Below are 19,063 nucleotides of genomic sequence, written 5' to 3' on the forward strand. Positions count from 1 at the left end.
GTGCATCACATTCTTAGAAATTAATCTCCTCGTGATCGAGGTAATTCGTGAATTCTTGTATCAGGGAGTGTGACCCTAAATTATTAGCGAGAGATTTTAAACCTAAAACTCGTAACTTTACATGGAATATCTAGAACAAACTCAGCCAACTTCTTCTGGTTTGTTACGGGAACTGTGAAGATCTGGCTTGAATCCTGGCCCTCAGGCCTCAGTCAAGTATGAGTTGGTCATTCCGATACTTTTACAAGAAAAAGAAACGGACCATGACAAAGGAAGGACTATGCCTAACATGTCCTAAGAATCAAAATGCCTAAGCAAAACCCAGCTAGGTTTACTATGCCCATTAAAAGATGTACGCAACCTGGCCCACGAGTGAGGATATTATTAAGCCCAAAAATGACAGGCCCAAGCTACATGTGAGAATGCTATTAAAGCCCATTAATTCTGCATGTAATAATATCAGGACATATGAAATGCTGGGGTCAGTATTCCCACAAAGGATGAGCATATATTAGCTTATTTTTTTCTTTTTTCTTTTTTAAGAAAAAAGATGAACATTGACGACCACACATAGCAACCCCTGGCCGTGATCATAAGAGTACTCATCTTCTTGTGAAATGTTCGGTTTGAACTATAATTAGTATTCAAAGGACGAATCCGTCACCACAATCCCAACCAATTACTAGTTGGCGATGAGCCCTTCTCTATAAGTGTATTGTGAGGTGCAAAGTTCTCCCAATCCATGCACAAGAAATATGAGTAAATCTTGCACTTCATGAGTTTTCACGAGTCTTGAACCTCCAACCCCCTTGGAAGAAGCAAACTCTTGCCAACGATACTCATCCATTTCAAGCAAATGGAAGCTAATTAGGATTTGCTAATAAAGATGTCAACTTCATAAACTGCATGGGACTGCAAAATGCAGCCTATATTATCATACCATAAAAACAGACATTAATGGATTGAATAAAATAGGCATGAAGCAAACTTTTTAAGGAATCAACTCGCTGTCTATTAAGACTGGAAGGGAAAGTAACATAAAGTTTTGAAGGCGACTGAAACAACAAATGAGGTTCAATTGCTGCTATACTGCTACTGATGTTCCCACATCTGCACTGTCGGTGGAAGAGAGCTGCTGTGTTTAAAAACTCTTCCCTTTCTCCTTCTATGTATAAACAAAACCAACTTAGGACGACACGGTGGAGGTTGTGCTACCTTCCTTGTGGTCGCCAAATATGCGTTGCCTGAAGTCTGAAACCATTAGAGGTAGACCCTTGCGAAGAGACACCTTGGGTTCCCAACCAAGTTGATCTTTAGCCTTTGTGATATCAGGTTTCCTCTTATGTGGATCGTCCTCTGTGTTGGCTCTGAATTCAATCTTGGCGTTGGGGTCAATTGTTTCCTGGACCACCTGCACCCGGCCAATACAACAAGTGAATATACTGAATACAGACCTCAACAATAATCACAACTATTTTGACCCCACCATATAAATGAAATACAAATCGCAACCCACAGGGGCAACTTAAGGTAATAATGGAGTTAAAACCATATGAATGAACAAGGCAGTTCCCTTTGCATTAGCATACTGAAAGAAATGCAATTATATGAGTGCATGTTTGATAGGTACTTTTCAAAACTCATAAATTGCTCTTGCAACCACCATCACCAAATACCAAGGCAACCGTCTAAACAACATTAAAAAAAATGTGTACCATATTTCTCCCTCACTGTTTTTTTTTTTTACTTTCACAGGATATTAAATCCCCATCCTTCAAGTCAAATTCAGTTTTTGTTCCAGGTATGCATTTCTTTCCTTTTTTTCTCCAGGAAAATTAGCAGTACTTTCTGCAAGGAGTAATTTGAAATATGGACTACAGGAATATACAAACTCACCTGAGCAAGTTCAAGCATGGTGAATTCACCAGGATTTCCAAGATTGAAAGGTCCCACATGTTCTCCTTCCATAAGGCGCATTAAACCCTCAACCTGTTTTTAAACATACATTACATCATCTTAGTAAACCTGACAACAGCAACTTGTAGGTGCGTAGGGATGCATTACTACTAGATACTATTTAGCATTAAGAAAATAATAGAATATACACCCTCCCTAGATAGTAAAATAGATTCCCCATATTCCACCACCAATGAAACCAAAGGAACCCTCTATTACTGCCACAGAAAACACCTCCAATTCCACAAGAACAAAAAAATCCTGACATAACAATTGAATGCTTAAAGGTGCTCAAACACCTATTTTTATTTACATGCAAACTGTTTGATACATGGCTAGTGGGACCTTCATTGATTGTGAAATAATGTAAACCAAACCAAACCAAACAATAGTAAAACTACACATATGGGCAACTGAGATAGGTGGCCCACTTAGGTACCCATTCTTCAATCTTCCCTAAAATCTCAAGATGGAGTGCTTTTAAGGCAAAAGAGAGCAGTTGGCCTGTGTAAAAACTTTACCACAATTTACAAAGTTGAAGCTTTCAGAATTTAAATCTACCGTCTCTTTATTACATCAAGTGCAAGAGACTACGAGATTATAGAGACATTTAAGTCTCATTCTGGGCAGGTTGCCAAAGCCCAAATCCTTGTTTTAGCTATAATCATGTTTTATATGTGCAAAAAGCAATCTCAAGTTCAAAAAAATACAGAAACCTCGTTTTAGGCATTAAATAGCAATTGCATACAAAGATCAACAAACCTACCCATTACGTAATTGCAACTTAGGAATACAATAAAGACGTATAGAACTGAAGACACAATCAAGTATAAGATGAAAATAGATACAAAGAATAACTAATATAAAAACTCCTTACCAAGTCAGAAACATATTGAAAACTCCTTGTCTGTTTGCCATCACCATAAACAGTCAAAGGCTCCTTCCTCAAGGCCTGCATTGTGATCATTAATTCACTTTAATTAACTTCCATCATTAGAAATTTACCATGGAAGGAACATTATTAAGAATGTGATTAAAAGCAAATACTACCTGAGCAACAAAATTACTAACAACACGGCCATCATCAATGCACATGCGAGGCCCGTACGTGTTAAAAATTCTGGCTATTCTCACCTGCAACACAAATCATTCATTGTACTTCTTTTTCTTCTAATTTATGTACGATAGTAAAAATTTAATTATAAAAGAAAAGTTCTTTTATTTATTAAAAAAAACAGACCTCAACACCAGCACCTCTGTGGTAGTCCATCGTCAATGTCTCAGCTGTCCTCTTTCCCTCGTCGTAACAGCTTCGGACACCTGTCGCACAATTTCGCTATCAGATTTGACTGACATGTGATGGGTCATACGACTCTCTTTTCGCTTTTTCCACCTTTACCCTTTTAAATTCAAAACCAAATTTCAGATTTAACGATTAATCGGCACACATTCTCCGATCTCAAGTGTGATTTCAACGTGGACCTGGACCTGGAACTTCAGATTACGCACAAATCACGCGGAAAGAAACCATTCTCCGATCTAACGTATCGGAGGGTCATGGTTCGCACCACTGTGTTTCCACGAGAACCAGACTCCTAAAGAGACAAATGACCGTATACAACACTCACAGACGTCAATGTTGAAGGCACGTTAGGCCAACGACCCTCCTTGGTGGAGCCTGATGTGAGCCATGTGGATTGAGAAACATGAATCGCGACGCGCCATAGAAGACGCATCGAAATTGCATCAGAGATATGAATTAAGGTGAATGAAAAAAAAAATTTGTTACTAACCGATTGGGTTAACATTGCCCCAGTAAGTCTCCACCTGTGGATGTTGCAGAGGATCACCGTACACCTCGCTAGTGCTGGTTAGCAAGAACCGAGCGCCGACTCTCTTTGCCAGTCCCAGCATGTTCAATGTACCCACCACATTTGTCTTGTGCAATGGTGAATTAAGGAATAATTCAACAAATTCTAAACACACAAATCAAAATTCATAAAAAGCACAAAAGGAAAGAAAAAATTGAGATTGAGAAGGATATGATAGTCTTGACGGGGTTGAATTTGTAGTGAACAGGAGAAGCAGGGCAAGCAAGGTGATAGATCTGGTCAACCTCGAGCAAGAGGGGCTCAACGACGTCGTGTCGGATGAGCTCGAATCTCGGGTTCGAGAAGTGGTGCATGACGTTCTCTTTCCTCCCAGTGAAGAAATTGTCCACAACAATCACGCTATCTCCCCTCGCGATCAGACGGTCCACAAGGTGAGAACCGACGAACCCTGCCCCACCGGTGACCACGATCCTCAGCCCCTTCCGCTTAAGCCCCAGAGGCACCTTCCCGATTGAGTGCACCAACATCCGGTGCTGCTCGTACGGCTTGTTCGACTGCCGGTACGAGTCACGACCGAAGTAAGAGATGGAGTCCAAGATCGGCACATCGCTGTCGTGCCGGTACGAGCCGTGAGACGAGGACGGAAGGAGAGCAAAGAAAACAGTAGCTATTGCAATGCCAACGAGGACGAAGATGAGTCTCTGCTCGCGAAGCAAGTAACGAATCAGACGAACTACCGAGAGCCACGGCTTCGGTGGCTTCGGAGTGTAGCCGTCCGCGGTCGGCTGGGCCTCCTCGTGCCCTCTGTATGTCAGCTCCGATCCCTTCTCCATTAAGAGTCAAATTCAAAATTCAAATCCACAATCAAATGAACAACAGATTTTTCTCAAGAGATTCAACTTCAGTAGTTCGAATCTGTCTTCTCTAAAAGAAAAACTTGGTGTCCGGAACCGGTCTCCGATGACGCTGGGTCAGGGATGGGCGGGGTCTGGTTTGGGTTATGTGACTTAGCGAGAGGTCACCTCTTGTGTATATAAGGTGTGATGGGATAATTAATAGAGCCTGGTTTGAGCATTAATTACAGAAATGCCATGGAACTTTTGGACTTTCGTTTTAGTAGGTGAGGGATATAAGCGGAGGTATGTGATTACTTAGTTGGCTAATTTGACAATTTGATCCCTCGAGATGATGGGTCGGATTCCAATTCTTATTATAATTTTTTAGTTTGAATTCTCCTAAAAAAAATTTAAATCATGATTTTTTTTATTGAAAATAAAATATTAGAGTTTAAGTGTTAATAATTAGTGTTTAGGATTTAGAATTTAGAATTAAACTTCTAGAAATTAGGATTTAAGTTTAGTGTTTAGAATTTGTAATTTTAAATTTAGATTTTTTTTTTCAAAATTTACTATAACATAATATTATGAATATAAAAATACTTAATAAAATATTTTAAAACACAATTTAACATATTTTTGGATGAAATTATAACTAAAATTTCAGTAAAAAATTGGAACCCTTGACCCATTGAATTTTGAATTTTGTCCCGAAAGAATCGAAATCAAAGTCCAAATGTAGGAAAGACAACTAACCACCTGTACAAAAGCTAACACCGGCCCAGTTAAAATGAACCCATAGAGGTGTCATTTATTTAGACTTTTCAAATGAGTTGGAGATATTTATTTTGTGAGGAATTTTCCTATGCGCATATAATTTATACACTTCAAATACGTATTTATATTTTTATCATTGATTTAAAACATATGGGACTCAAAATAATGGGTCTTACTTATCATTTTACTCATTCACACCATTAAAAAATGATACGTATTTTAAGTGAACAAATTAGATGCGCATAAAAGAATTCCTCTTATTTTGTTTCAAGTAAAATTAAGTTTTAACAAAATTTATAAGTTATAATTTTTTGGTGTTTATTTCAATAAGTTTTTCACTTTTTATTTTTCTTCACGTACTTGCATAAAAGTATAAAACATATATGTTGAAAAATTAATTATTTTCTCTCAAAATACGTATTGATTTTCCTTTAAATAAACATAATTTTATTTTCCTCTTTTTAGTCGACATTTAATGCGCCTTCGTATTCAATTATGCAAATAAATGGGTAATTGATACCGATTAGAGTAGTGGAACCTGTCCTAATTATAACATTGATTTAAATTTGGACCATGAGGAGGGGGGAAAAATCTTATTGGGTTCTTTCTCACTATTTATCTTATCGTATTAAAAACATGGAATATAATTATATAGCATATTTGTCTACAATTTGGAAAAAAGAAATTCAGATCAAGATCAAAATAATAATTTTCCTAAAATAGATATTGACTTCTATTATATCTTTATTTTCCTTTTAAATGACAATAAATTGTTGGGTTTTGAGCCATTTAACTCTTAAATATTTGCATCTCCCTTTTTTTCTTAATTACCTTAACGTGCTTAATTACCTTAACGAATTACACAGTACTATTGTGAGAAGTGGAAATTCAGTCCCCCAGTTGGAATTCGAAAGTCTTACATCTCGCGAACTTTATCAACTTTCAATGGTTAAATACGCCTAAAATGTGTTGAGAGAATATTTTTCATTTGTCAGTAATAATATCAAAATAACCCTCCAACGAAACGTTGACATGTGTTATTATACAAAATGAAGACGAGGAGATCGGATCGAGGAGCATTTCGATACATCCAGTCTCACAAGTATCACCTCTACACCGATCACGAACAAGATCCTAATAAGATCTACATAAGATCCACAAGGGATCTTTAGAAAATTCACTTCCATAGATCACGCCTGCAATCAATGGTGATTCATATTTCAAAATACATATAAGAGAGAATCTCCACTAAGGTAATTAAAATATCTATCACTTTTTCAATTTTGACTACTAGCTAAGGAGAGAGCTCTCAATACCAAGCTATCTCACTAACCCTATTGTTTACCAAACTAACTTGAGCGTCAGAGCGCCCCCCTGAAGTACACTTCGTAGTTTGGATTTTCTATCTATCAGAGGCAGAACATCAATCTCCTTATCCAAAGTCTGATCAACTGAGAAGCTTGCAGAACCAAGCAATCGTTTACGAAAAAGTCGATCCGATTTGTAAACGTGATTAGTCGGAGCAATTTAAAATCATTTACATAACACAATTAATATGTGCATATATAGCTCTAAGTAAGCTAAAGTTTGCATTTGTAATTTTCTTGAACATAAGGCTCTAATATGTGTCCCCATTAAATATTCCAATGACCTTAATAGGGTGACCATCAAGGGAACGACCTTGAAAAAGTCAATAAATGGGCCAATTACTACTCACAAAAGTCGGTTTGGTGTGTAGGCTTTGAGTGGTTTGAAAGATCCATCATTCAATTTTCCTAACCTAACTATCTATGCATAATTTTCTTCAATTTCCTCCATTGATTCTTTTAAGGCCAAGAACTCCTTTACGTTAACTTGTCATTTCCTAGACATTTTGATTTGTTTTCACCTTCGCAATTTTGTATTATGCAAAAGGAGGATTGCACATACCAACGTACCATATGATCTTATTAATATTAATATTATTTGTTATTACTCGTTGCATTCGTGGTTTATAATTTGTTGCATCAGGAATGATGCGGATCTCATCAGCTGATATCCTAACTGTTAAATTGTACAAACAAGATTCTATGTGCATCATATAATAAATGTGAAGTCTTCGAATTCACTTAGATTTCGTGCGTCAAACTCAGTTACTGCGATAATTGAATACTAACTAATGAGATATTTATAATTTTTCTTATTCTATTGATTTTAAAAAGTCAAAGGTTAGTTGCCTGCTCATAAAGAGGATGGTGATCAAGACCATACACCCTAACACATTGGTGTGGACACTTCAATAAATTGGACTAATGAAAGCAACATTTAAGTGAACCAAATTTGTTCCACAAAAATGAATGGTTAAATGGATTTTACCATTAACATTGATGTACAAGTATAGTTCAATCGCGAATTGATGGTGTTGGCACATGCTAAAGTACATGTTAGTCATGCTTTTATATCAAGTTCAATTCTCTTTAAATGCATAAGCTCGCACATGAATTTTTTATGAACTTGTCTGGCATTTGTAGTTTGTGGGGTATTAGGTAAGTATGATGGATCATCATGATTTTCCCATCCCAAAGGGAAAAGTTCTTCCTTTTTTGGTCGGTTATGGACGAGGAGGGATTTGAAGTCCGATAGCATAGCTCATAGCCCACTTGCTCTAATCCCCTCAGCTACAAACCTTAAATTGTATTATGTAAATGGCTTTTAAATGATACTGTGTAATTTATTTGGACAATGGCTCCATTTGGTGCACAATATATGTTATCAACAAAAGTTTAATTAAACACTACCATCATTTCAAAAACCATATCTACTACCACCATATATGCTACTGATGAAATTGTCCACCAAACAAAGCCAATATCATTTCTCTCAAAACTTTGGAGATCAATAAAACAATTAAAATTTGTTGTTAGATAATTAATTAGGATTGTCCAGGTGCAATGGATATGAATATATGCCTCATCTGGAAATTAGTAATTTCAAAATAATTAAATATATATTTTTTTAATGGGAGAGAGAATTCGAACCATGATAACAAAAATGATACACACAATCTTTACTATTCTAAATAGTGACTCGGGGGTGTACATAGTTAATTACATTAGTTTCAATTATATGGTAGTGTAATATAAATGTCAAACAATAACAATTGGTTAAATTATACTCGTAGCTATCTCCCCTTTTTTTTTAATCAAAGAAAAAAAACACACAACAATCTGAAAAATAGAAAATATTAAGTCAGAAATATAAAAATTATTTTAATTATTCGGGGCCCACAAAGACAGGCGCTTCGAACGCACGTCGCATGAGCATTCGTTATCCTTAAGCAACGTTGACTCTTCAACCCCACACGTGGCGTTTAACCATTTCCCACGTTTCTCTCAACATGTCCACTTGTTTAAGCCACTAACCATCATAATTATTCATTAATCATTGCAAACTGAACAAACCCACATAAATAAAAACAATAACAACAATTTCATTATTTTATTTTCTACGAGAGGGTTCGATTAAGATGGCTAAACAGTTTTACATTGAAAATTAATTATATTTTCCTTTCAAAAAAAACGAAAGAAAAATTAATTCCATTTTCTTTGGAAATAAAGAAATGCCAACTCATTTTAGTGGTGGAATCTAGGTATTTCAGAATAATCGCATGTTCGTCTCACTTGCCTTATAGTAATAATTATGACCAAAATAACAGTAGCCCCACTATTGGTTTATATGTCATTGATCTAAATATTTTATAGTTAGATGGTTCATTGTCATAATAATTGTAAAAATCTCAACAATCTAGTTTATCAATGTGAATTCAATCGCAGACAATTGAGGCGACTTATTTTATGACAAAAGTCCTGTGACCCTTAACCCAGTACGTAGACGATATTTCTAGTAAATTGGATCGAACTTCTCTAACCTCATCCTTCTCATCGATCTCAATTTCTTCAAATTATCACTTTGTTTAAGAAGAATAGTATCTCTTAATTGTCAATTTGGTCCCCCCAATATTAGAAAAGTGGGCAATCACATCACCATAAAATGGACCTAAACGACCATTTATTACACTTGAAATTATATCGCTGTTTGTCAAACATATTTATTGACACATAACATAACTCAACAATGGACCTCTCCCACTCCCGACTCCAAACAAAGTGTGGTAGCTTGTCTTTTATCTATACCTTTAGTATTTTCCCACCCTATGACTTGGGCCTTATCTCCCATGGGCTTGGTCAGATACTGAAAGTAAAGAAAAGCCCAGGTATCATGTAAATGCAGAATAGTCCAATATGAACACTCCAGGCCCAATATGTCAGATTGTAGTCCAATATGAACACTCCTAGTCCTGGACGATGTAGTATTTGGGCCTTGAATCTAAGTCCTCCTATTATTTATGGGCCAAAAAGCCCAATTGTTATTTTCCTGGACGATGTCGTATTGAGTATGCACACTACAGATGCGTTTCCAAAACCCTAATCTGAGTCTTTGTAAACCTCAGAGAGTTGGCTTGAAGCAGCGAGAGCAGGACGTTCTGAAGATTTGGTTGCGATAAGATTTCAGATAATCACATTCGAAACTATGCCTCGTCTTCGTAATGTAAGCAAATACCTTGTATTCTATGTTCTTTGATCCTCTGATTGGTTGCTGAGAAAATACCTTGGTATGAAAGCAGGTTGATTATGGGTCCTATTGTAGTTTCAGTTTTCCTTGGCAGATAAAACCTAGGTTTATTACCATGATTTGGAACTGTAGTAATCGTTTAACTGTACTTTTTGTAAAACAGAAGAAGAAGGTGCCGTATATTAGGCCGGTTGTGAAGAAGCAGGCCAGTGTAAACCATGTAACCGGCGATAAGATCCCAAAGAGCTTTGTGTTTTCACGAGGCAAGTTGCCTGGCCCGCTCAAGCAACTTGAGATGGATTTGCGAAAGTTGATGCTACCGTACACTGCTCTGAAACTTAAGGTCTTTGTTCGTTTACATCTCTGATCATCTCTAAATTTTCTTGTTTAAATTTCGTATATTTGAAAGTTATACAGATGATTTTTGTTCCTCGGAAGGAACTTCTATAGATATGAAATATAATTTACAGTCTCATGTTTCTTGGATCGATTATCACTGTTTTTGATTGTATTTATTGTTAACTATGCTTGCAGGAGAAGAAGCGGAATAATGTGAAAGATTTTCTGAAGGTTGCAGGGCCAATGGGTGTTACACACTTCCTCATATTGTCAAAAACTGAAAGTGCACCCTATCTGAGGGTTGCAAGGACCCCACAAGGCCCTACTCTTACATTTAAAATACATGAGTACTCATTGTCAGCGGATGTTGCTAAATCTCAGTTGCGCCCAAGATGTCCTCAAGATCTCTTCAGAAATGCTCCTTTGGTAATTTTTATTTTCATAAGGCATACAATGCAAGGATGTTGCTCTAGTTCTTCCAATCTGGTCCTCTTCTATACTCATTTTCCAAAGGAGTATGCTAGTAAGGAAACTGCGAAAGATTGGCTTTGTTGCTTTGAATAACTTTTTTATCATCTTAACATGGAATGAATGAGTCTGTCTATTGTAGTTTGAGATTCAACATAGTTCAAAAAAATTAAAATTAAGTCTCTGTCTATCGGGTGTCTTGTGTTTGATGGATGGTATTCCTCCTGTACTAATCTCCAAATATGTTTTTATAGATTGTTCTTTCTGGTTTTGGGAGTGGAGAACAACATATGAAGTCCACAACTGTTATGTTTCAGAATATCTTTCCAGCCATTGATATTAGTACTGTAAGTAAAAGTATTATTACTGAATGCCAGAATAATCAGGGACATTACTTCCACCTAATGTTTTGTTGGTGTGAACATTTCAGGTCAAACTTTCATCTTGCCAGAGGATTGTCTTGCTTAATTACAATAAGGACACAAAACTTATTGATTTCCGGCATTATTCAATCAGACTGCAGCCTGTAGGAGTCTCCCGAAGAATTAGGAAGTTTGTGCAGAATCATCAAGCCCCTGACCTCAGGAGTCTGAAGGACGTGAGTGACTTTGTTACTAAGTAAGGGTCCTTTCCTGGTTGTATTTTTTAGGTATTTTCTCGGGTTTATTATATTTTCTTTTCAGTTTTGGTTAGAACAGGGGTTCTAGAAAGTAAAACAACAGTGCATAGGTAGATTTATTGTTCCGGTTGACCACTGTATGCTAGAGTTTTCACTTAAGCTTTCAAGGCAGTATTATGATTTGATTTGTGTAACGGTTGTGTGGTCTTTTTGCCTTTGATTTTAGTATAAGAATATGAATTTTCTCTTCTTTAGAATATGTGTCGGCAAGTATTAAGAGGGAGCATGCCAAACAAATGTTGCAGAAATGAGCAAGTTGAGATCTGTGGCAACACAAGAAAGGACTAGATAACAAATCATATCATTGGATGTAGACTAGGAGACCAATTGAAGATGAGATTGAGTCGGTCGGTTTGAACGTCTGCAATATAGAGACTGGTTTGCTGGTCTGCATTCGGGGTGAAAAAGATATTGCTGTGGTGCTATTTACAGTAGAAAAAAATTTAACTAACAAGGACGGATAGGGTGTGAGATGAGATTGTTAGACCTAAGGTTGGAGTAGCTCTATCTAAAAACGTGAAAAAATTCTGTATCTACCATCTTTTAATAACAAGATGTGAGAAAGTTGACTAAGATATACCTACGACAGAGAGATATTGGTGTACTTGTATATAGAATTGGGAAAATATAAATGGGAGACTGGAAGGGGATAACCAAAAAAGACTTGTATGAAAGGAATGAGGAAAGCTATGGAATGTATAGGGCTTTGTAGAGTTTAGTTTTAGACGAGAATGACTGGTGAAGGAGAATCCATTTGTCGGATTCAAACTAATTCTCATATGGATTCATGTAGCATACCCCAAGTTGCTTAGGATAAAGGCTTGATGATGAATTAGCTTGATCTTCCTCTGACTGCAGTATCATAAGGCCGTTGGATCACGAAAGTTGTATCCTGAACTTTCTAAGCGAAGGATGTGTTGAAATTGTATAACATATGTTTGGTTTTTTGTGGCCTTTCCATCATGGCCACGTTTTTATTGGTAATCTCAAATTTAGAGTCATGGTATAATTCACTACGAAAAGGTTGATAAGGCTTTTATATATTACATTTACATTTGCACCGGTGGATGGAGGTTCAGTAGGCATTAATTTTCTGTTCCAAATACACACCCCTGCACAGCTTTACAGGTTCCTCTCTTTTCCTTCCTTGGTAAAATATATCACCAATTTTTCCCAATCCATTGACACTTGAACTCATGATCAGATTATGTAGCAATGATTGTGATTAGAGAAACAACTCTTTTTGCTTGTAAGTTCTTTATCGTGGTAGTCCATTTCAATTTCTTTTCATATGATATTTGAAGGGCTGGGTATGGATCCGAAAGTGAAGTAGATGAAGAAGCAGCAACAGTGACTCTTGCCAGTGATCTTGGTAGAGTTAACCGTGCTTCTACCAAAAGTGCCATCAAGCTTCAAGAGATTGGACCAAGGATGACTCTTCAACTCACAAAGGTGGAGGAAGGATTGTGTTCTGGTGGAATTCTCTTCAGCGAATATGGTATATTTATCTTCCATAGTTATATAATTTTCATTTTGGTCCCCATAAAAAATATATGATGATGACCGGCAAATAACTTGCTTGTGTAATCATTTCTTCGATGTGCATACTAATTGACTAATTCTATGGATGTTCCAAAGAAATATCATTCTGTTAATTTCTGTCCATTCCACCTCCATTTTCTTTGTGCATTTACTAAGTTTTCGCCTATTATTTCTGCATGTGCCAAACAGCTTTCCTGAAGATTCCTCTTGGCATTTCATTTTTTTAGGGAAACAGAATTCCCTGCTTCGGGGGCTTAGTTTCTTGGTGTATAAGTATTTGATCTTGATGCTTCTTGGAACTTTGCCCATGGTGTATATTGATTTTTCCTGTGTTACTTGTATTGCGGTTGATTTACCCACACTTGTTAAACTCGAAGACCTATCCATCATGTTGATCAAATGCCTCCCTATTCCCTGCTGTCATATACGTTTCTCTCATTCTTCAGATATTTTCCTTTGTGCGTTATTTATTATTTTTCCTTTTAGTCGCATGTCCTTTTCTATGTCTGCTGAGCTCTTCTTTCTCTGTGCATCTGGTTTTTCATTCAGGTGGCTCTGGTAGTAGCGAGAAGGACAAGCGACAGGACAATCATGAAAACCTTGAAGAGGAAGAGGACGACGAGGAAGATGAAGATGAAGATCTTGAAGAACAGGAGAATGATGTTTGAGGAAGATTAATTACCGAATAATTAGGGAAAGCGGAATGTAGAATCTTCACCTAAGCAACATGAGATTAGTCAAGATGGTCATAGATGACTAAAGCTCTTGGAATGTAATCCTGAATTTTGTTTTGATTGATGGGGCCTAAATGTGCATAAATTTTTGCTACCCTAAAAATAATCTTATGCAGTGAGTGAACTAGTGTTTCTCCACTTTGCGGCCCGATGTAATTTTCTATATATATACTTAGGCAACTTTAGGTAAGCAACTGACTGTCCTGAAGACCTCTACTATCATAACCCTTTTGAGTTGAAAATCATTGGATGAAGTTATTATTAGCCGGAATGGCAACCAACCATCCATCCTCCAATTGTGATCTACGAGTCTCTATTTTTCTCTATATCTGACTGCTCTTGGTCAATGTACGACGATGTCTACCACGACACCGTTTATGATGTCGCAGAAGCGCAAGCAGCGGTTCAGAGAAGTAACGACGAGGTCGTGGAGAAGGGTTGTGTGAGAGTTGGGCATGATTTTCGTATGCGTAGGAGTAAAAATTGTCGATTGCTTAAGTCTCATTTGGCGTCAGGGGTTTGGAATTTGAGTCGTGAGCAAGGGAACAAGCTGTTAGCGAGCCAATTTAGGGACGATTGTTTGTATATCTGCGATTGATTGGCCTGGGTGTATACACATCATCGAAGACAAGCGGAATTTTCAGGGGTGTTTTCAAAACTTCAAGCGCAGGACACTCAATGTCGGGAACCGCAGGAAGATTGATCTGAATTGTCCCTTTTGCGCGTGCAATGAGACCTGGAACCTGCACTCTGCATTTTGTTTGAGGCGGGTCTTTCGGGGATTCCATGACTATGGCGACCCAATTGTTCGAGCTTAAGTCTGTGATAATGGGGATGTCTCTGGAGCCTGGACTGATTTGCCATTCTTCACTGAATCAGGGGTGCTTCTAAATGGGTATTCCTTCTTCTTTTTTTTTTTAAAGAGTCCCTTGTTTTCCAGAAAACTAGAAGAGGAAAAAACAAAACAGTTACGTAAATTATGAAACTTTTCCAATCCAAAGCACTCTGGTTTTCATAATTCCATTCGAGGTCATGGTTTTGGCAAAAGATTTATTCTCGTTATGAAAGCTCTCTTTTGTTTCGGGCGGTGCTAGAAAAATGAAGGATGAACGGTGTAGATACACTGTTGAGAAGTTTTAATTCATGAATTAATGCACAAGTGAGATTGTGAGAAAGGGACCTGTCGCTTTATCCAGGCCACACCAGTTGAAACATCTGCTGGCCTACCATTCTTGTCTCCACTTTCTGAATAACAAGGAAAAACCAGTAGACGTTGGTAAATGAATAGTAGACCTGCAAGAATGCTGTACCTCTTATTCTTTCTAGTTATCCTGTTGAATATAGCAGTACTGGTCTTTGGTGTAGAGCACTATAGCAGAGAGGATTTCCCACCTGGCTTTGTATTTGGAGCAGGAACCTCAGCTTATCAGGTTAGAATAAGTGCCATTAATTTTTCATGATTTTATTTTGTTCTGTTTCTCAATCTTTATCAATTTGTAATAAGAAAAAGCAATGATTCTGCACAAATACTATAAATAAACGGTCAAAGATTACTATGATGATTGATATGGCTTGGAATTGCATGTTCTACTTGTGAAAGGTGGAAGGAGCAGCTAAAGAGTATGGGAGAACTCCTAGCATTTGGGATACTTTCCTTCAAAAGGGTAGCTAATTTCTTAACTCTTCATCTCTCTGTGAATTACGGTCATACAACTCCTTTAAGTATTGGGCATTACATTCTTTTTCCTCTTTAATACACCAGATCTGACTCGGTTTTTGATAGAGCAAATAGATCCTCCATTTCTTGATATCTCTCTTTAGAATCTTTTTCGTTGTTGATTTAAAATTTTAAGCTAATGCGATTCTGCTCCTGCATTAGAGATGAATTCGAACTATTAAGTGGTTGATTATCTGAATAAAATTTTTTAGGAAATGCGAATGAAACTGGAGATGTAGCATGTGATGGTTACCACAAATACAAGGTATTTAAAATGCAGCAACACTTATGATCATTACTTTCCAGGTATTTTTACAGTAACATAGATCTTTATGAGTCTATAAATGCTACTTGATTAGGTTTATGTACTTCTTGCAGGAAGATGTCCAGCTCATGGTGGATACAGGGTTAGAGGCCTACAGGTTTTCCATTTCTTGGTCAAGGCTTATTCCGAGTATGGTCTCCAAACTAACCCCCTGGTGTCTAACAGCCGAAAAAGCATGCAAATATTTCCCTTTCTAAAGCTCTAATTTTTTTGTTTTCTCCCTCAGATGGACGGGGACGTGTTAACCCAAAGGGTTTACAGTATTACAACAACCTCATCAATGAACTTGTTAAGCATGGTTAAGCCCAAATCTCCAATTAAAATGAAATTAATTTCATTTTATTGATATAATGGAGGGAATGTTTACTCCAACCTAGTAAAAGTACTTTCAAAATCCAAGACAAAGTATGTCTTCAATTCCCTCTTACTGTTCAATTGATTTTATACTGTATATTGATTATGTAGGAATCGAACCTCATGTTACATTGCACCATCATGATCTCCCACAGATACTCGAGGATGAATATGGAGGATGGGTTAATCGAAAGATTGTGTATGGCTCTAATCATTTGTTGGATTGACTTATTTTTTGATTATGGGCTACATTTCTTGAAATGACCAGAAAACATGTGGACTGCCACTGAGTATTATGGATATGAATGCAGGAAAGACTTCACAGCTTATGCTGATGTTTGCTTCAGAGAGTTTGGCGATAGAATTTCTTACTGGACAACAGTTAATGAGCCCAATATATTTTCTGTATTTGGATATGACTTGGGAGGTATGGGACCTGGGAGGTGTTCTTCTCCATTTGGAAAGAACTGCTACAGTGGCAACTCCTCAACTGAGCCGTACTTGGTGGTGCATCATATTTTGTTGGCACATGCATCAGCTGCAAGATTGTACAGAAACAAGTATTGGGTATTAACTTATCCTATAAATTTATCTTGTTGATGATTGATGCATATATTTTGTGTTTTCCCATCACTTACCCTTTAAATGCCAATATTGGCTCTATGGTTTTTGGAGCGTATCTAACGAAATGTTTATGGTAATGAGAGCAATACTTGGCAATGCAGGGCAAGCAGAATGGATTTATAGGGATATCTGTCCTTGTTTTGAAATATATCTCTGCAACAAACTCAACAGAGGATGTGAATGCAATTCAAAGAGCCTATGACTTCTTCGTTGGTTGGTGAGTTGCTTTTGGTTGTTCTTTCATATATATCAACTATCTACACGTGTATGCCTACAATTTTCTTTGTCGGGCTATTGGTGATATTGTATTAGTAATCGACATTGGTTTTATTTTGTTGAAAATTATCATTTTAATCAGCCTCCCTCATGTTGGCAGGTAGTGAGGGAGGGATGGAGAACCTACTGCGTACATGTGATTTTCTCCATTGTTTTTTCACCTTGATTGACGAAATTAAGCCATTGGGTCCATAAGTGTTTGTCTTCCTTTGTTGCAGGGTTGTACACCCCTTGGTTTATGGAGATTATCCCAACATAATGAAGGAAGTTGTCGGCTCAAGACTTCCAGTGTTCACAAATTATGAATTGAGACTAATCAAAGGCTCATTTGACTTTCTGGGAGTATTACATTACTGCGCAGCCTATGTCAAAGACAATTCCAGAAATCAGACATCAGATGTTCGGGACTATTCAACGGACATGGGGGTTTTGGTAGCGCGTATGTGCTTTCCATTTTCCCTGACTTATCTACTGTCTCACCCTACTGCTTTAGATTTTAGCCCCAGCACAGTAGCTTTTATTCTTTCCTTATTGTCTCATTATACTCGCTAATGCACAATAAACAACTTATTTTCGTGGTGGCAGCAATAACACATGATAACAAATCTCTCTATGAGGTGTGAGCTAAATCCAACATTTTTGAGTTATTCAATGTGGCTACTTCTAAATTCCTGGATTTTGTCTGGTTGACCTATCAGTTTCCTGCAAGGCCTTGGGAGCTGCAAGACGTGCTGGAGTATTTTAAGCAAGCATATGACAACCCTCCTATTTACATTCATGAAAATGGTCCCTCTCTCTCTCTCTCTCTCTCTCTCTCTCTCTCATAAATAAACCACATATGGGCATGCGCTTGTGTGCTAAAACTGCATATGCATATTAGCAAGCTGTTATTTTAATGGTTTTACAAGAATGTTGTCTATGTCTCATTTCTGCTTTACGTGTTTAAATTGTGCTGTTGATGCAGCTCTAAGTTTTGCTTTGAATTGAACACACTCCAAATTCTGTGATCCTTTTTATCATGCGAAAATTGGTGTTGTATTTCTTTTCAGGCCAGCAAACCAAGCGCATTTCATCATTGGAAGACACATCAAGGGTGCGATATTTGCATGCGTATATTGGAAGTGTGTTAGATGCTTTGAGGTATAAATCTACCTTTTTCACCTTGTACCAACCTCATCTAGAGAATAAAGAATGCCAAAAGGAGCTTGCATTTCTTGAATCAAATCTAAGATTGAAAACATATACTGGAATGGTATCAACGATCTGAGTGTATCACAAGAACACTTCTGTGGAGTACTCTTTGAATTATTATTATTTTTGATACGAAATGACTTAGTTTGAGATGTTTTATATGCGCCCGCGCGCACACATAAATATGTATATGTATGTGTGTGTGTGTATATATATCTGACAAAACCACTTATTTTTTTCCAATTTATTTTTTCATGTTGATTTCAAAGGAATGGATCAAATGTAAGGGGATACTTCGCATGGTCGTTCTTGGATTTATTTGAGATAATGGTTGGTTACTCTGCAAGCTATGGCCTCTACTATGTAGACAGGGATGACTTGGAATTGAGAAGATATCCTAAGCTTTCTGCTTACTGGTACTCTCATTTTTTGAAGAGAAGAAGTGTACGTTCAAGTGGAATTGAAGTGGGAAAGAATTTACCAGCTCCTTCCCTCGCTAACTTTTCTTCTCTAGCTTATGAGGTATGATGACATGTTTCCTCAGAAGTGCCATTACACAACAAATGTAATAACTGATTTATCTTACAACAATTGTTGGTTTAAGTTAGCTCTTTGAATAGTAACACCCACTCTGACAAGATTTGACATTATTTCTGTATTGGGCTTCGGCCCACAATGATTTGGCATTATTGGTATTCGGCCCAAGACTTAATCGGCCTATGAGGTTTGGAGGTATTATATGTGACCTATGGGTTTATCATTAAGGTGAAGTCTGATAGATTCTTTCGTCGCCAAAAAAATG

The 19,063-nt window shown here is 37.2% G+C and overlaps 4 protein-coding genes across 6 annotated transcripts; 3 read left to right on the forward strand and 1 right to left on the reverse strand.

Moving 5' to 3' along the window:
• Positions 1-889: 889 nt before the first annotated feature.
• Positions 890-4,801, reverse strand: LOC119982678 (UDP-glucuronic acid decarboxylase 2-like). The gene is made up of 7 exons (XM_038826167.1): positions 4,001-4,801; positions 3,750-3,897; positions 3,197-3,276; positions 3,007-3,090; positions 2,834-2,908; positions 1,897-1,989; positions 890-1,411 (listed from the first exon to the last, which is right to left on the reverse strand). Exons 1-7 carry the CDS (start codon positions 4,619-4,621, stop codon positions 1,187-1,189), a joined length of 1,326 nt encoding a protein of 441 aa, XP_038682095.1. The 5' UTR covers positions 4,622-4,801; the 3' UTR covers positions 890-1,186.
• Positions 4,802-9,825: 5,024 nt separating this feature from the next.
• LOC119983174 (peter Pan-like protein) lies at positions 9,826-13,912 on the forward strand. Its single transcript, XM_038826876.1, has 7 exons — positions 9,826-9,988; positions 10,176-10,355; positions 10,547-10,777; positions 11,074-11,166; positions 11,250-11,437; positions 12,803-12,996; positions 13,590-13,912. Exons 1-7 carry the CDS (start codon positions 9,971-9,973, stop codon positions 13,706-13,708), a joined length of 1,023 nt encoding a protein of 340 aa, XP_038682804.1. The 5' UTR covers positions 9,826-9,970; the 3' UTR covers positions 13,709-13,912.
• Positions 13,913-14,120: 208 nt separating this feature from the next.
• LOC119982655 (phytochrome A-associated F-box protein-like) lies at positions 14,121-14,592 on the forward strand. Its single transcript, XM_038826137.1, has 2 exons — positions 14,121-14,326; positions 14,445-14,592. Exons 1-2 carry the CDS (start codon positions 14,121-14,123, stop codon positions 14,590-14,592), a joined length of 354 nt encoding a protein of 117 aa, XP_038682065.1.
• On the forward strand, positions 14,139-18,973 carry LOC119983172 (beta-glucosidase 11-like). Of its 3 annotated transcripts, XM_038826872.1 has the most exons (14): positions 14,139-14,669; positions 15,140-15,204; positions 15,375-15,438; positions 15,704-15,756; positions 15,870-15,945; positions 16,043-16,114; positions 16,282-16,369; positions 16,482-16,737; positions 16,896-17,011; positions 17,289-17,509; positions 17,656-17,687; positions 17,769-17,856; positions 18,120-18,210; positions 18,531-18,973. In XM_038826872.1, the coding sequence occupies exons 1-14, from the start codon at positions 14,666-14,668 to the stop codon at positions 18,787-18,789; spliced, it is 1,485 nt and encodes a 494-aa protein (XP_038682800.1). In that variant the 5' UTR covers positions 14,139-14,665; the 3' UTR covers positions 18,790-18,973. The 3 variants fall into 3 exon arrangements, with proteins under 3 accessions (XP_038682800.1, XP_038682799.1, XP_038682801.1); XM_038826871.1 differs by having other exon boundaries at positions 14,139-15,204; XM_038826873.1 differs by lacking the exon at positions 17,656-17,687 and having other exon boundaries at positions 14,139-15,204; positions 17,289-17,496; positions 17,715-17,856.
• Positions 18,974-19,063: the final 90 nt, after the last annotated feature.

This window comes from Tripterygium wilfordii, chromosome 17 (assembly GCF_013401445.1).
Source record: "Tripterygium wilfordii isolate XIE 37 chromosome 17, ASM1340144v1, whole genome shotgun sequence".
Lineage (NCBI taxonomy): Eukaryota > Viridiplantae > Streptophyta > Magnoliopsida > Celastrales > Celastraceae > Tripterygium > Tripterygium wilfordii.